The sequence below is a fragment of the Chelon labrosus genome (assembly GCF_963514085.1).
Source record: "Chelon labrosus genome assembly, chromosome: 21".
Lineage (NCBI taxonomy): Eukaryota > Metazoa > Chordata > Actinopteri > Mugiliformes > Mugilidae > Chelon > Chelon labrosus.
The window spans coordinates 22,771,377-22,785,604 of NC_140354.1; the positions used below are offsets into that span (position 1 = coordinate 22,771,377).

The 14,228-nt window shown below is 46.0% G+C and overlaps 1 protein-coding gene across 1 annotated transcript; it reads right to left on the reverse strand.

The window, feature by feature from the left end:
- Window positions 1-1,465: 1,465 nt before the first annotated feature.
- Window positions 1,466-11,127, reverse strand: LOC311506872 (ras-related protein Rab-37). The gene is made up of 9 exons (XM_084570992.1): window positions 10,736-11,127; window positions 9,897-10,007; window positions 7,900-7,941; window positions 4,121-4,187; window positions 3,956-4,008; window positions 3,639-3,704; window positions 3,120-3,176; window positions 2,947-3,023; window positions 1,466-2,111 (listed from the first exon to the last, which is right to left on the reverse strand). Exons 1-9 carry the CDS (start codon window positions 10,844-10,846, stop codon window positions 2,006-2,008), a joined length of 690 nt encoding a protein of 229 aa, XP_084427118.1. The 5' UTR covers window positions 10,847-11,127; the 3' UTR covers window positions 1,466-2,005.
- Between the last annotated feature and the right edge of the window lie 3,101 nt (window positions 11,128-14,228).

Here is a 14,228-nt window from a genome sequence, read left to right on the forward strand (position 1 = left end):
TAGCAGGACAGGCTTTGCACACAGTTGAACCAACAGTTATTTTAAACTTAGATTCAGTTTTGTTTTTACTGGTGTACCTAATGTTCTGTGTCGTATATCAAAAGATAGCTCGTGTATATCGTGTCATCTCAGAGTTTTGAAGATGTATGATTGAAAACCTGAGGGCGGAGGATGCTTCCAGGCGCAGCAGGGAGTTCAGGTCAAAATAGAAACCAAATAATAATTTATTTCTTTCCCAGAGAAAATGCTCAGAGTGTTTCTGCAGCGTGACTCACACTGTGGATGGATGTGAGTGGGAAGAGGCGAGCTGCGTTCAAGTGCACAACGAATCATGAATTTTTCCTCTAACTTCACCCTGAACGCTGAAACGAACCCGTCCGATAAAGAAACAACCCATAAAAGCATTCAGGATCAAAACGGGCGTCTACTTTTTCTAGTGGTTTCATATCGGAGGCTAAAGAGGGAAGCTGCTGCCACACTGTGGCTCTTTAACCTCAGCACATCCCGACTCACACAAAGAAACACAGACAGGACAGACTTCAATAAAACAACACCACAAACATTACAAAATATACCTTTTTATGTATAATTATATATATATATATGTATATATAGATCATATGATGACAAAGCACTTCTTCGTGGCACTTTGTGATCACTATGACGCCTCCAGAGAGGGACACACATCGAGAAAACATTCATAGAGACGAGTTACACGATGGACAGCTTCGTCACAGTCAGAAAAAGGAGACAGATAAATGTTTGGGGGGTGCTGCTGAGTGTGAATCATAGACTGTAGGAAAAAATGGACGCCATGACAACTCCTTTAAAGTGAAGCCAGCGCATGTGGAGCTCCCCCTGGTGGCTGGCTGCAGTATAGGTCATGTCAATGTTTGTGGATGGGACTGAAACTAAAACAATCATTTTAAAGGTGTTTCCTTTTAGTTATTCGATGCTATAAAAACAGGACGATGGACGGTTGCCATTGACAACCGCTTTGCAGCTGGTGGAGGTAGAGCAGGGGGGTGTCCAACGTACGGCCCGGGGGCTAAAACCGTCCCGAGAGCAGAGGGTCTAAATCTTGCAAATCTTTCTCCGCTAAGGGGTCACATGACACGACACTGAGACCCAGAACCTGAAATTGCACTTGTTTTTCTTAAGAAATTTAAGTTTGTTTATAAAAATGTTTTGTAAAAGAGAAATATAATATAACACTGGGACGGATTTGGAGTAAAACAAACGAAGGGACGGATTTGAAGTTGGAGTGGCGATGCTAGCACCAGTTTGACCAACGAGATGCGTCGTCCATTTTTTTCTACAGTCTACGGTTTGAATGTATGAAAACAGTAAAAATAAAATCTCTGTGTTATGTTGGGGAGGTTGTGATCCTCCAGCACTGGTTCAGTAGTTTGGATGAAGCTTCTCTGGCCCTGAATCGACCGACAGACAGACAGACACACGGCCCTCCAGACGTCGGCTTTATTCTATCTACCAGCAGTAACACATGGGAACACATCAACACCGAAGCCTCCGAGTCGGTTTCTCGAGAGGCCGGAGACGATGAAGACTGTAAGGCCAGAGGGGAGTCGGATCAGAGCCGAGTTAGGTGGAGGGACGGGGGAGGAGGAAACGCTACATCCATAAAAACCGCCGCTTGTCAACAGATCCCGATTCTGTCTGCGGATGGATGTAGCGTTTCGTGGCGTAGCTCCTGGCTCGTAGTTCAACACAACTGTCACCACAAAGACCACGAACATTTCTACGCATGACACCAAGGATTTTAAAATTCACATTTTCAGATTTCAGGGACGACGGCCGGCCGATCCAGATTCATCCGGCCTCAGCGGAGGAGGCGGGCGGGCGGGGACGACCGGCTCTTCTCAGGTGCATCTCGGGATTTCACAAGAGACTTATTTTTTCACCTCCCTCCCCTCCTTCCATCTTTTCCTTTTCTATGTCTCTCTCTCTCTCTCTCTCGTTCTCTTTGCTCGGCGATCGGCATCAGCTACACGAAGCCACAGCAGCCGGTCTTGTGCTTCTGAGACTCGACGTAGTCGTGGAGCTGGAACTTGGGTTCGTTGGGCTGCTGCGTCGCTCTGTGCTTCAGCTCCCTGACAGACGAGAGAGAAAAGAAAAAAGAAACCCGGAAGTTAGACACAGAGGGGGCGGATGTGTGGGATGGAGCAGAGACAAGGGCGAGAAAATCAAGAATACGAGAAGGATGGAGGAATAGAAAGAGCAGCAGCGCTAAAAAACTGGCTCCGTCGCAAGAAGATTACTAATTATTTCCTTGTACAGCTCAGAGAACGAGCTTCTCTTTCAGATATTTCCTGTCGTTCGGTGCACAAAGACGATTAATGTGTGAATCTGCAGGGAGCAACGCAGCGTTACGACGTGAACAAACACAGAACGAATTAGCTGAGAATCCATTAACGAGGATCAGCTGCAGGAAAGTGAGCACAAAGAAAAGAAGAAGAGGAAAATGACAGAAACTAAACACGAGTTTTATTATTAATTGTGTCTCTGTGCAGGATTCTTTCTTTCTTTCACTTCACTTCACACCTATTCTGTGAATTTTATTTATTATTTCCGTCGGTGCAAAGAAAGATCTGCTCTATGGGTTCTCCGGTTCTTTTTATTTAACATTATATTCTAAAGACATGTCCCCCTCCTGTCCTCTCTTCTCGTCTCCACTAATTACTTTCTTTTACCACTTGAGGGCACCGCATGAACCTGAGACGTAAAGAAAATAAAAAAAAAAGACATATCATCGCCTTATTGCGTTGTCATGGCAACTAACAGCAGCCTCCATCAGTGTGTTTTTTGTTTTTTTGTCCTCTGAAACGATGCTATGAGGAAAACAGGAAAGCTGCGGGCTTTAAAAACCAAAACAAAGACGGCAAAAAGAATGATCTAATCAGACGTCTGGTTTCCTCCGTCACTTACTTTGCCAGAGCGAGGAAGGCCAGCTCCACGTTGAGTCCCGTCTTGGCGCTGGTCTCCATGAACGGGACTCCGTACTCCTAGGACGGCGGGAAAGTGAGATTAGAGATTAGAGATTAGAGGAGGAGGAGGTCTGGAGATGAGAATGAGCAACACACACTCGTGGGCCGTTTTACCTTCGCCAGCTTCTCCCCGTCCTCCGTCTTCACGACCCTCTCCGCGGCCATGTCCGACTGTAAAGACAGCAGAGGAGTCGAGAGGTGAAAGGTCACGCGGTGTCGCCGGGCCGCGTCCCGTCGGGCGTGATGAGACGCTGTGGAGGCAGACTGGTGCCGCCGGTCCCGCTGCCTCCACAGCGAATGATCTGAGCTGTGTGACATCTACAAACGCCCCCCCACCCTCCACCCCGAGACGAGTGAGTCCTCTCTGAGCCGGCAGAGGCAGCGTTCAGATGAGACGTTCCTCCTTTTACCGCCACAATTATGCAGAAATCATCTCTTTCAAAACAAACCACCGCAAACGCAAGCGAGACATGCAAATGTTAAAGCGAGCGAGGTCGTTTTCCGGCTTTTAAGCCTTTTCCCACGTCTGCCCGAGTGCGATAAGAGGGTGTTAGAAACGTGCTAAGGGAACAGTTATCCTCCTGATCTCTTTATATAACCATAAAAAAAAAAAAAAAAGGAAGCTATGCTCACCTTGTTGCCGAGCAACATGATGACCACATCCTTCTGGGCATACTCGTGTATTTCAGTCAGCCAGGCCTTCAAAAGTAGAAAAGACCAACAGACAGACAGAGGGTGAAGGACAGATTGGTCCATAAACAAAAAGAGGAGAGACTGCGTGTTCTCCCATCAATCACAGCGACACTGAGTCACTCTCATCCTCCGACACTTTTATTGCTTTTCATCACCGTGGCGTCTGAGGAGGTTCATGAGAGAAACGCTGCAGGATTCACGTGGCAGGCAGAGGACGAGCAGAGAGAGAGAGAGAGAAGCAATTTAAGAAGTCTCACCCTGATGTTGTCAAACGACGGCTTGTTGGTGATGTCGTACAGCAGCAGTAACGCTGTCGAGGGAAATAAACCAGAAGAGACGTCACGTATATAATAATGAATGCAAACATTCAGGAGGCTCCAAGAGAAGCGGGGAAGTGGAGCGTTCAAGAAGCAAAAGTTTACCCTGGGCGTCTCTGTAGTAGGCGTGCGTTACGCTGCGGAATCTCTCCTGACCGGCTGTGTCCCAGATCTGTGGAACAAACCACATGATTACACGGCAAACGGCTCTGGGAAAACATTCCTGCTCAGTCGGGAAAACAGTCGCGCAGGAGGCCGCTCTGCAAAGCTGCAATTAAGAATCAGAGGGTTTTTGTTTTATCATATAATATAGTATAGTCTCTCCTACAATAGCTGCTCAACGCTTCCTCCTGTCTTTATGCTTACGCTGCAGGTTTCTGGCTCTGACCTTTGAAATAAATGTAATAAAATCACTGAAACCAGAACATCCTGAATCACCATATTTCTGCACCATGGAGCCAAAATTAAGCCTAAATTCAGCAAGAAGCGTTCTGGGTTTGATTCCACCCCGGGGCCCTTTAGACTAGCGACCTTCCTCGGTTGAATCTTTTGCCCAGAGACAGCTGGGACAGTCCCCTGACTCCCCACAGTCCTCCAGAGGATAAGCACTAATTGATAATGGATGCATTCTCCATAAGTAATTAGCTTAGCTTTTAGATTAGCCGCTCTGAAACATGAACATCCTTAATCAACGTTTGCAGACATCACCACCGCTCTGCTCAGCTCCACTTATTTGACTTTGGTTGGTTGGTTTCTCACCTAAACTCTAGTTAGTTATAAATATTTAGCATTTTTTGCTCTTGAGCATGCTCTAGAGCAGGGGTGTCAAACATAGTGCCCGTGGGCCAAAACCAACCCACTAGAGGATCTAATCTGGTCCGTGGCATGAATGAAATAGGGCGAGAGGCGAGGTCCACCCTGGACAGGTCTCCAGTCTATCACAGGGCTAACACAGACAGATGCACAATTTGGACCTAACCAGCATGTCTTTAGACGGTGGGAGGAAGCTGGAGAACCTGGAGAGAACCCACGCAGACACAGGGAGAACATGCAAACTCCACACAGAAAGGAACCAGTCGGACCACGGATTAGAACCCAGAACCTTCTTGCATCAGTGCTAACCACCACACCACTGTGCCGCCCGTATTCATGAAGTTTCACAAAGTAAATGTAATTTCCTATGTTCAACTTGGTTCCTGAACGCATCATTGCCTTGTGTCGTAAACGGCATGGACAGGTGTGTGTCCGTTTCACTGATTAGCCAATTAGCGATGTTCAGGTTTCCAAGTGCGACCAGAGAGACGAGAGAGGCAGAGAGAGGAAGTAAACCACCGCTAAAAACTTTGTTCAGACATTTAAATGTTTGTTTCAGGTTCAGTGTGTTTGTTTGTTTGTTGGAGAGACTGTTCTCTCGGTGCAGCCTGTTTCCATCTGGAGGGAATTCTAATTAACTGATGCTAAACCGTGGCTGAGAACCTTCTGGATGCTTCTGGAGGAGAGTTTACCAAACGACACCTGACATCATCCTACACCCAAGGACCTGTGAGTAAGGAACTGAGCTCCAACATGAGCACGCATATTCATAAATATATTTATATTAAATTCAAAGATGGGTCACAAATAAATATGATGCATGCTTCTATAAGTACATTTGATGATTTATATTCTGGCTGCAGTGGTTTTGTTAATGCATGGCTGTATATAAAGGTCTCTGTGCACCATAGAGAGACTCATACATTAACTGCTGCTATATTCACATCACAGATTTAATACTTTGGGGGTTTTGTCAGACCTGTTGGCGGGTTGCCTTCCCCGTGCTACTCCTAATTTGTCCACCGTTTTATTCAGAGGAGCAACAAACTAAACAGCAGACGTCTGAACCTGCACTTAAGTTTCAGGTCGTTGATTAAATGTTTAGTAAAAGGTTAGAGCATGGTTCATTCTCTACAGGATAACCTGTAAGAGATAATGGATGGATGGTGAGACAAGTTTTCAATCTGTAATTTTAACTGAATAATTCAGTTTGTCAATCTCCATAATTAGCATCTATTTCTGCAAGTTTGGTTAATTAGCCTATAGCTTAGACTTAGCTTAGCTTAGCTCCTCTGAAACCTGAACATCCTGAATGAAACCATGCATTAGTCTGCACAAAGAGGGCAAAATTAAGCAGCAACATGAATATAAATTCGGCAAAAAACTGAATATGACTCGTTAACATTTGATTAAACGTGCTAAATATTTAGCATGTTCTAGGTTCTAGGTTTGAATCTGTGTGACACGTTCTCCGTACGCTGTGTAGGTTTTCTCCAGGTGTCTCCTCCCCCCGGAGACATGCATGTTAAGTTAATTAGTGACTCTCTAAACTGTCCACAGATGTGTCTCTGATGGATGCGTCCATGGCATACCCTGACTCCCAAGACTCTGCACAACCCTTTAGAGGATAATAAGTAGTTGATAATGGACGGATGAGCTAGCCAAATGTAAAACAGAAGCTCTAACTGAGAAACATCGATTGTAATTCAGTTTGTTTAATCTCCATAATTAATATCTGGTTCTGCAGCTTCAGCTAACTAGCCTAGCTTAGCCTAGCTTAGCCTAACTTAGCCGCTCTGAAACCTGAACATCCTGAATCGACCTTGAATCAAACCCTGCGGTATTCTGCACAGTGAAGCCAAAATGAAGCAGCAAGTTGCGTCTTGATCGAGCCAAGACCTGAATATGACCTGTTAAGACATATCCTGATGCCAAAGCACAGCGATAAGGTTCTCGGCTCAGTTTTAAATTGTCCCTCGGTGTGCAGTTATGGACACCACGGACTGTTCTACCATTTCAAAGACTAAATGTTCTGGTTTGTGCGAGTACACTAGTCAAACCAGGAGGTAGGCCAACAGTGAAGACATCCATATTTTCTGCAGCTTTCTCTCTCTGCCGTGCAGATTCATCTATTTTGGAATCAATCTGAGGTTTTTTATCGTGAACACAGAGGAGCTGAGGATTTACTCAAGCTAGCAGAGCAATCTAATTTTGCCGCCTCCCCCTCAGTGTTGGATGAACAGGTCATGAGGAAAGACGGCTTCCTGTGTCTTCGATTAACATCCTGCTGCGGAGGCCCCCGATATCACCACAAAACCAGATCCGGTTGCATCTGAGGCAGATCTGAAACATTTTTTTTTGTTAATTTACTTTTCTGAACGAAGCTGAAACAAAGCTCCTCAGGTCAGGACTCAGCTGTCCTCCTCCACCTGAGGATGAGGGACGCTCTTTGGAGGACAATGACGTCCACATTTGAGCCAGAAAAAGGTGAGATTCAGGTGGAGGTGAACACCTACAGATGTTCCTGTTTAAACCCCAACTCCTCATTGGACTTTTAGAGCAGAAGACTTGGAAGAAATGTCTTCAGGAAAATCAACAAGTCAAGTTGTCCTTGTTTCAGCTTGTTCTTTAATTTATACCATGACCTGGACGACTGAGAACCTTCAGAGGTTTCTACTGGATTTAAAGTCAAGGATGAGTCTGAAGGAAACACCTTGAGGATGTTTCTGTTGGTGTATTTCTTTTTTATATTGGACCTGTTGCATATTATCAACATAAAATTAATTAAAAGTGGAAATTCATTCAGGAAATTCGAGAAAATTCCACCTTAAGCTCCTCCGGCTTGTCTCCATACTCCGCTATTTTCTTAGAAACTGAAAACCTAAGCTCTGCAGCAGTCATTTAGAGCAGAAGACTTGGAAGAAACATCTTCAAGAAACCCAACAACTCCAGTTGCCTTCGTTTCAGCTTGTTCTTTAATTTACACCATGACCTGGACGACTGAGAACCTCCACAAAAACATTTTCTGATTATTTATTTCCCGCCAACAGAAAGAAAAAAGCTGCTCTCACCTGGAGTTTGACCTTCAGGCTGTCGACGTCCACCACTTTATTCTGCAGAAACAAAGGAAGCGGCGTCAGAGACAGGTCACCATATGCTTTAGAGGCCGGAGCGACGGAACATGACAGACATGACCAGGAAAGAGAAGCTCAGGGGCTCTGCGTGTGGCGAAAGAAACGAGGCGGCGACGGGAAGCGGCTCCGAGAGCTGGCAGGAAAAGTCATTTGCGACACCCACACAACAACAAGGTCCTGGGATTAGACTTTAATTACACAACAGTGAGGAAGACGGCTGGCAGCATAACAACCGACTCCCCCGTTAATTTCCTGCTGCACCGCAGGGGCGCCCTCCGATTTCCTGCAGAGCAACGATATGGTGAAAATAGTTTGGGCAACCCACGGCTACAAAAGACTAAATGTTGTGACTGTTGCATTTGGAGCGTGCATGCACGGAGCCGCTCCACTACACTGTGTGTTTTTTAACGTGGCCTGCAGGAAGACAGCGCAGGTCACGGCCGGATTCAGACTTGCAAAAAACCACCACATGCATGTTAGATGCTGAGATGCAGGAAGTGTGGTAAACAAATTCACTTCCTCAATCACGTTATAATTCATATCAGTGTCAGGTCATCACACTACAAGAAAAAAAAAAAAGCCCCAGTGTTTCCTGTGAAACACTCAAGGAAGTGAAAATAAAAAACAGCCGCCGTGGAGCTGCCAGGCACCTGCCGAACGCTCAGCCTCGGCAGAACGGACATGGTTCAACCCCTGCATTAGTTGCCATGGGTTTCCATTTCTTTTTTTTTTTTTTTCTCCCCCCACCAATTATGACGCGAGAGGAGCTTGCATGCTGAGTAACTGCTACAAGGAAGCATGCCCAAAATAGACCGGCCATGTTACAAGCTGCCACAACAGCATGCCTGCCTACCCATGCATAGAGGACGACCTCAGCATATCGACTGTTTATCTCACGTTACCGCCGAGCAGCTTTTTTTCTTTGTGTGCGTATAATCCCCGACCAAACAAAGGCCTCACATTAGCAGCCACTCTTCTCAAGTCCTTTCACTTCCCTTTGTGTCTCCTCCTCTGAGTTGAACTCTACCTGTTGCTTTTGTTTGAACGAGGTCAAAGTGTTTCTGTCTAATGCAACTATTTTCTCCTCGACTCCTGCTCCCGTGCAGCCGTCTTCTCTGCTCTGATTGGAGGCTGCACCGAGCTCGGCCCAAACCCGCCTGCTTCGCTCCAGCAGAGGGAGAAATCTGTACACGAGGCCCAATTATTTTTTTTGCCTGAAATTCAGCAATGTGTGGGTGTGTGGGTATGTGTGTGCATGAGGTGTCTGACAGCAGGGTGACCGAGCTGAGCGGCGGCCAGTCTCCTTCAGGGAGAGACTGGGACGTGGGCAGGCATCTGCCCGAGAGACAAGTGGTCTGTGAACCTGACCGAGGCGGCGAGAGGATTCTCAGAGTGATGAAGTGCTCCCTCGTGGCAGTTAGGTGATAATTGGAGCCGTCCGACGTCACTCTTCGACAAACGCGCCTTCAATCAAATCGCTGACGCCGGACGGACTTAACAGAGTGATCAGGAAGGACGGCTCAGGAGAGAAGACGACTCCATCGTCTCAGAGAACACCGGAAGAAATGTTTCCTGCCACAAACCATCACTCTGAACAGTGACACATGACACTGGACTGGATTTTTAATACTACTACTTCTTCTAAATATCGTGTAAATAGATTTCTCTAGCGTTATAGATCATGCACCTGCACACTGCTGCTGCTGCAACAGAGCAATTTCACAGTTTGAGATTAATAAAGCTTCTGTCAGTTTATTTATGTATCTGTCTATATTTCCTTCCTTCCTTTCGCTTCTTCTTTTCTTCTTGTTCAAATTATTTCCTCTACCAAAGATTGACAAGGACATAACACAGAGCTCATTCAGAAATAACAAACATCACAGTGACTCATGCTCCACAGCATCTCTCTCTCTCTCTTTCTCTCTCTCTCTCACCCTAAAGTCTATTCCAACGGTGGCTATAAAGTTGCCTCCCAGAAATGCTCCATCTTTGAAGCGCACCAAGAGGCACGTCTTCCCCACGGCCGAGTCTCCCAGCAGCATCACCTGCAGCACATCCAGCACCAGAGGAGAAGAAGAAGAAGAAGAAGCTGGTTAAAGACACATGAACACATGACTTCATTACTTCCCCTTGAATATTTGCTCAGCATGTCCTGCTTATTTTTATTATTATCTCGTCTCTAAATGTTGGGATCCACTCAGCTGCCACCAGCATGTGTCTGCTCTCTGCCAACGCTGGAGAGGAGACTGATAGAGGGGGCTGCAGCCGCTCACTCTGTCATTAAAAACTCTCAGCATTTTGTTTTTCTTTCTTTCTTCCTCCAAAAACTAATCAATAACATGACAACAACAGGATGCGCAATTACGCAACGAAGCCAGCAGCACGGGATGGAAACGTTAGTCATGAAATTCAACTTCTCCTCCTTGTCTTCTGTGAAACAGTGAGGCTGACATTTAATAGGAGGGTTTGCAAGGAGCAACAAGTCCACCCTCTGTAAATATTTGGATGTGGAAGGGCGGACAAAGCGATTTAAAGGCTCAGGGAGAGACTTGTACAAACCACGAGGTGTGTTATCAGTGAGCAAACAGTGAGCACGGCCTGCTTTAATAAATCATAAGAGCGAGGGCGATCAGCTGGTGGTTAAAGGTTTCATTACGGTCCAGATGTGAGGAGTCGTCGCTGCAGGTTCCCCCGGCAGTTAGCAGCGAATGCGCACACACCTGTTTTACCAGCTCTGCGCTGAGGAAAAGGAAGAAAAGACGGAAATACACACCTTGAAGGCAATGTCATAGTACTCGTTAATGGACGCGCATCGCTCCAGCACGTACTTGGACGTGCCGTTTTTAGCCTGCCTGTCCGTCAACGACGTCTTTCTGGTGGACATCGCGGTGGAGGAGCGCCGGCGTCAGAGCCACAGTTACAGATGTGTCCAAAGAAAAGACGCGCGGTGTCTTTTAGAGAGAGAGAGAGAGAGAGAGGAAGAGAGAGAGAGAGAGCGAGAGAGCGTCTCAGTCCGAGTCTCCTCCAGCCTCCGGCCCCTGTGCTCTCATACTGCGTGTGGCCACCAAATGATCACCAAGCGCTTCCCGGGTGGAGTCACCAAATATGAAAAAAAAAAAAAAAAAGAGGAAGAAATCAGATCTTTTTTATTATCGCATAAAAAGATCTAAACTTGAATGTTCGGCTGCAGCAGCGGCGGCGCCTGTGCGTCTACATCCAGCAGTCAAGAAAGCAGCAATGACAAACAGGCGGAAACATTTCTCTGGTTGTGCAGAGCGGAGCGGCGGTGCATCCTGCTGGCGTGGGCAGATGATTAACTGAGCGGCTCTAACAGAGAGAGCGCGTCTTTTCTCTCTGTCTCGCTCCTCTCACCGCCGCCGGGGTCAGTGGCGCTGATTCACGCCACAGGTGGAGCTCAATCACAGACGGAGGGGTCAGCAAACAAGAGCCACATCAACTGTCAGCTTCAGTACATGACAGTAAACCGGCGCGTAAAAAGGGTCCGCACAACTTTGCGCAAATCGTTTTATTTATCATCAAATCTTATCATTTTAAAGCTTTATTTAACCAGTTTTCTTTTTTCTTTTTTTAATCTTCAACAAAAAGCATCAAAGCTTTATTTTTATTATTATTTTTAATGTTGTTCCTATAAATACATCCAGTCCCTGCTTTTAATTAGACTGTCGCACATGTCTGAACCGGTTTCACACCGACTCTCAGTTTAGTCTGAACGCGGGTGTCTCTTGTTGTTGCAGTGTTTGTCTCCCTCTAGTGGACACCGATGAGACGTGCACACATTATAATACAGCTGGTATGTCATTCATGAAAAGGCAGCAGCTCAGCCTCTAGAGTAATAATAATAATAAAACATTTTATTTATAGGCGTCTGTCAGGACACTCAATGTCACCGTGCAAAAATGTTAAAATAAAACACATACATATATATTATATATAGAACATATAGGTACATAAAAATGACAGCAGATAAAAGTGAAACTCCTGAGCAGCTGAAGGCTCTGGACCCCGTGGTGGTCAAGCGAGCAGGTGGGACGATGAGTTGGATGAGGATGACCTAACAGCACAGACGGGAATGTTTATGTGGAGCAGGTTAGTGAGGTACTGAGGGGCCTTGGAGGTGAGAAGTAGGATTTTGTGGCTGATGAGGAATTTAAGAGGAAGCCAGTGGAGCTGCTGCAGGACAGGTGTTATATGTGACTCATGGAGGGGGTTTTGGTTTGTGAATGGATTTCTCCGGTAAACCAAATAAGAGGGAGTTGTAGCAGTCCAGACGGGACGTGACCAGGTTGTGGACCAGAGTTGCAGTACTGTCGGGTGAGAGGGATGGACGGAGACGGGAGATATCGCACAGGTGGAAAAAGGTGAGATTGGAATAAGAGAGTGTTTTCAGGAAGTTGATGTTGAACCAGGTTCTGATTTCCTGTAGACAGTCAGAGAGGTGTGAGGGTGGAAGAGTTGAGTTGGGTTTGGTGGACAGGTAGAGCTGGGTGTCATCTGCATAACGGTGGAACAATGAATATTGTACGTATGAAATATCTGACCAAGGGGGATGAGGTAGCTCATGAGAGAGAGGAGACAGGCTGGAGAGGTTTTCATGAATTTCTACCTTTAACAATTTTTAGTTTGATCATCTGCAACAGGTTCGATATATAAAAATGAAACCTGAAGACACCAGCAGAGGAATCCTTGACTTTTAATCCTGCAGAAAAGGTTCTCAGTTGTCCAGGTATAAATTAAACTTGTTGAGTTTCTTGAAGACGTTTCATCCGAGTCTTCAGTTCTAAAAAAAAAAAAAAGCCTGGTGTTGAGTTGGGATTTAAATCGGAACATCTTGGGTGGGTGTTGTCCACCTGGAAGGATGACGAAGAAGACAGACGCTCCTAACAAACCCCCACCACTCGTTCACAACTGAAGGCTTGAATAAAACATCGTTGTCCTTGTTCATCTTATTTTTTTTTTTTAATGTGCAGCATCGTGACGGTTGTTTGTTATTTTTCAACCTTGACTCAAACGCGTCTTCTAATCCAAAAAGGCAAAGCCGACTTAATACTTTCTCACAGATCCCCGTCTCCTCTCCTCTGCTCTAATGGCAATGACACCAAGTTATCAGCGGAAAACATTAAGTGAGTCACGCGTCCCTTCTGTTTGTTTGCCTCCACTTGTCACACGGACGCAAAAATAAAAAATAAAAAAATAATAAAAATCTGTCAAAAGGCATAAACTCAAACTTGTTTAAAGGAGATTTATACAAATATCCGGCAGCAAACAGCCGACTGTCGTGACATTCATTAGCCGTGGCCTCTTCGCAGTAATTTAACGTTGGCATCATTAACCATAATAATGTACCTTCTCTCAAGCGACACACTCTTGTGCAGCGCTGAGGGTTGTAATGAATGCAGAGAGAGATTCAACACCACTGATTCATGCTGCCGTTCACAGCAAACAGAAGATTAGCTCAGCTGTTATGTCACGACTTCGGTACAGACAGCCCGTCGCCGAGACGTGTCCTTCTCACTCGGCTGAAGTCAGCGAGGGGAGACACAGAGGGAGACACCTGAGGCTGGACAGGAGGACAGGAGGACAGGAGGAGGCGTGGACTCACTGCGAGGCTGACGGTGGCGATGAAGGACACTGAGATGAACTAGGTTGTATTGAACCAGCGGAGACGCAGCATCCAGGCGTAGCTCGTCGCCAGAGGCCGGTACATGAACTGTGTTCATCTGCTGCTCGGTGACGATGTGTGACAGCTGGAGGACGACTTAATGACTTTGAGAAGGGGAGGATAACTGCAGTCTGAGCTGTGGAGCTGCATGTTTCTGATATGTGGAGCTGAATGTTTCCGAACTGTGGAGTTTCATGTTTCTGATCTAGGAAGCTGCATGTTTCTGATCTGTTTAGTTGAATGTTGCCGATCTGTTGAGTTGAATGTTTCCGATCTGTGGAGCTGAATGTTTCTGATCTGTGGAGCTGAATGTTTCCGATCTGTGGAGCTGCGTGTTTCTGAACTGTGGAGTTTCATGTTTCATATCTGTGTAGCTGCATGTTTCTGATCTGTGGAGCTGAATGTTTCTGATATGTGAAGTTTCATATTTCCGATCTGAAGATCTGCATGTTTCTGATCTGTGTAGCTGCGTGTTTCTGATCAGCAGTCCCGGTCCACAAACCTGCCCTGTGTTCATTGCTTGCTGTTGTATATTCCTACCTGAATGTTTACTTAACATACTTCACACATGCACTCATTATGCAAG

Bases quoted from the DNA above. Each gene is read 5' to 3' on its own strand.
- LOC311506872 (XM_084570992.1), bottom strand. From the start codon at position 10,846: ATGTCCACCAGAAAGACGTCGTTGACGGACAGGCAGGCTAAAAACGGC. The intron at 7,942-9,896 runs GTGAGAGAGAGA...TTGTTTCTGCAG, and splicing joins CCGTTGGAATAGACTTTAGG to AATAAAGTGGTGGACGTCGA. The intron at 3,177-3,638 runs GTGAGCATAGCT...CTGTCTTTACAG, and splicing joins TCATGTTGCTCGGCAACAAG to TCGGACATGGCCGCGGAGAG.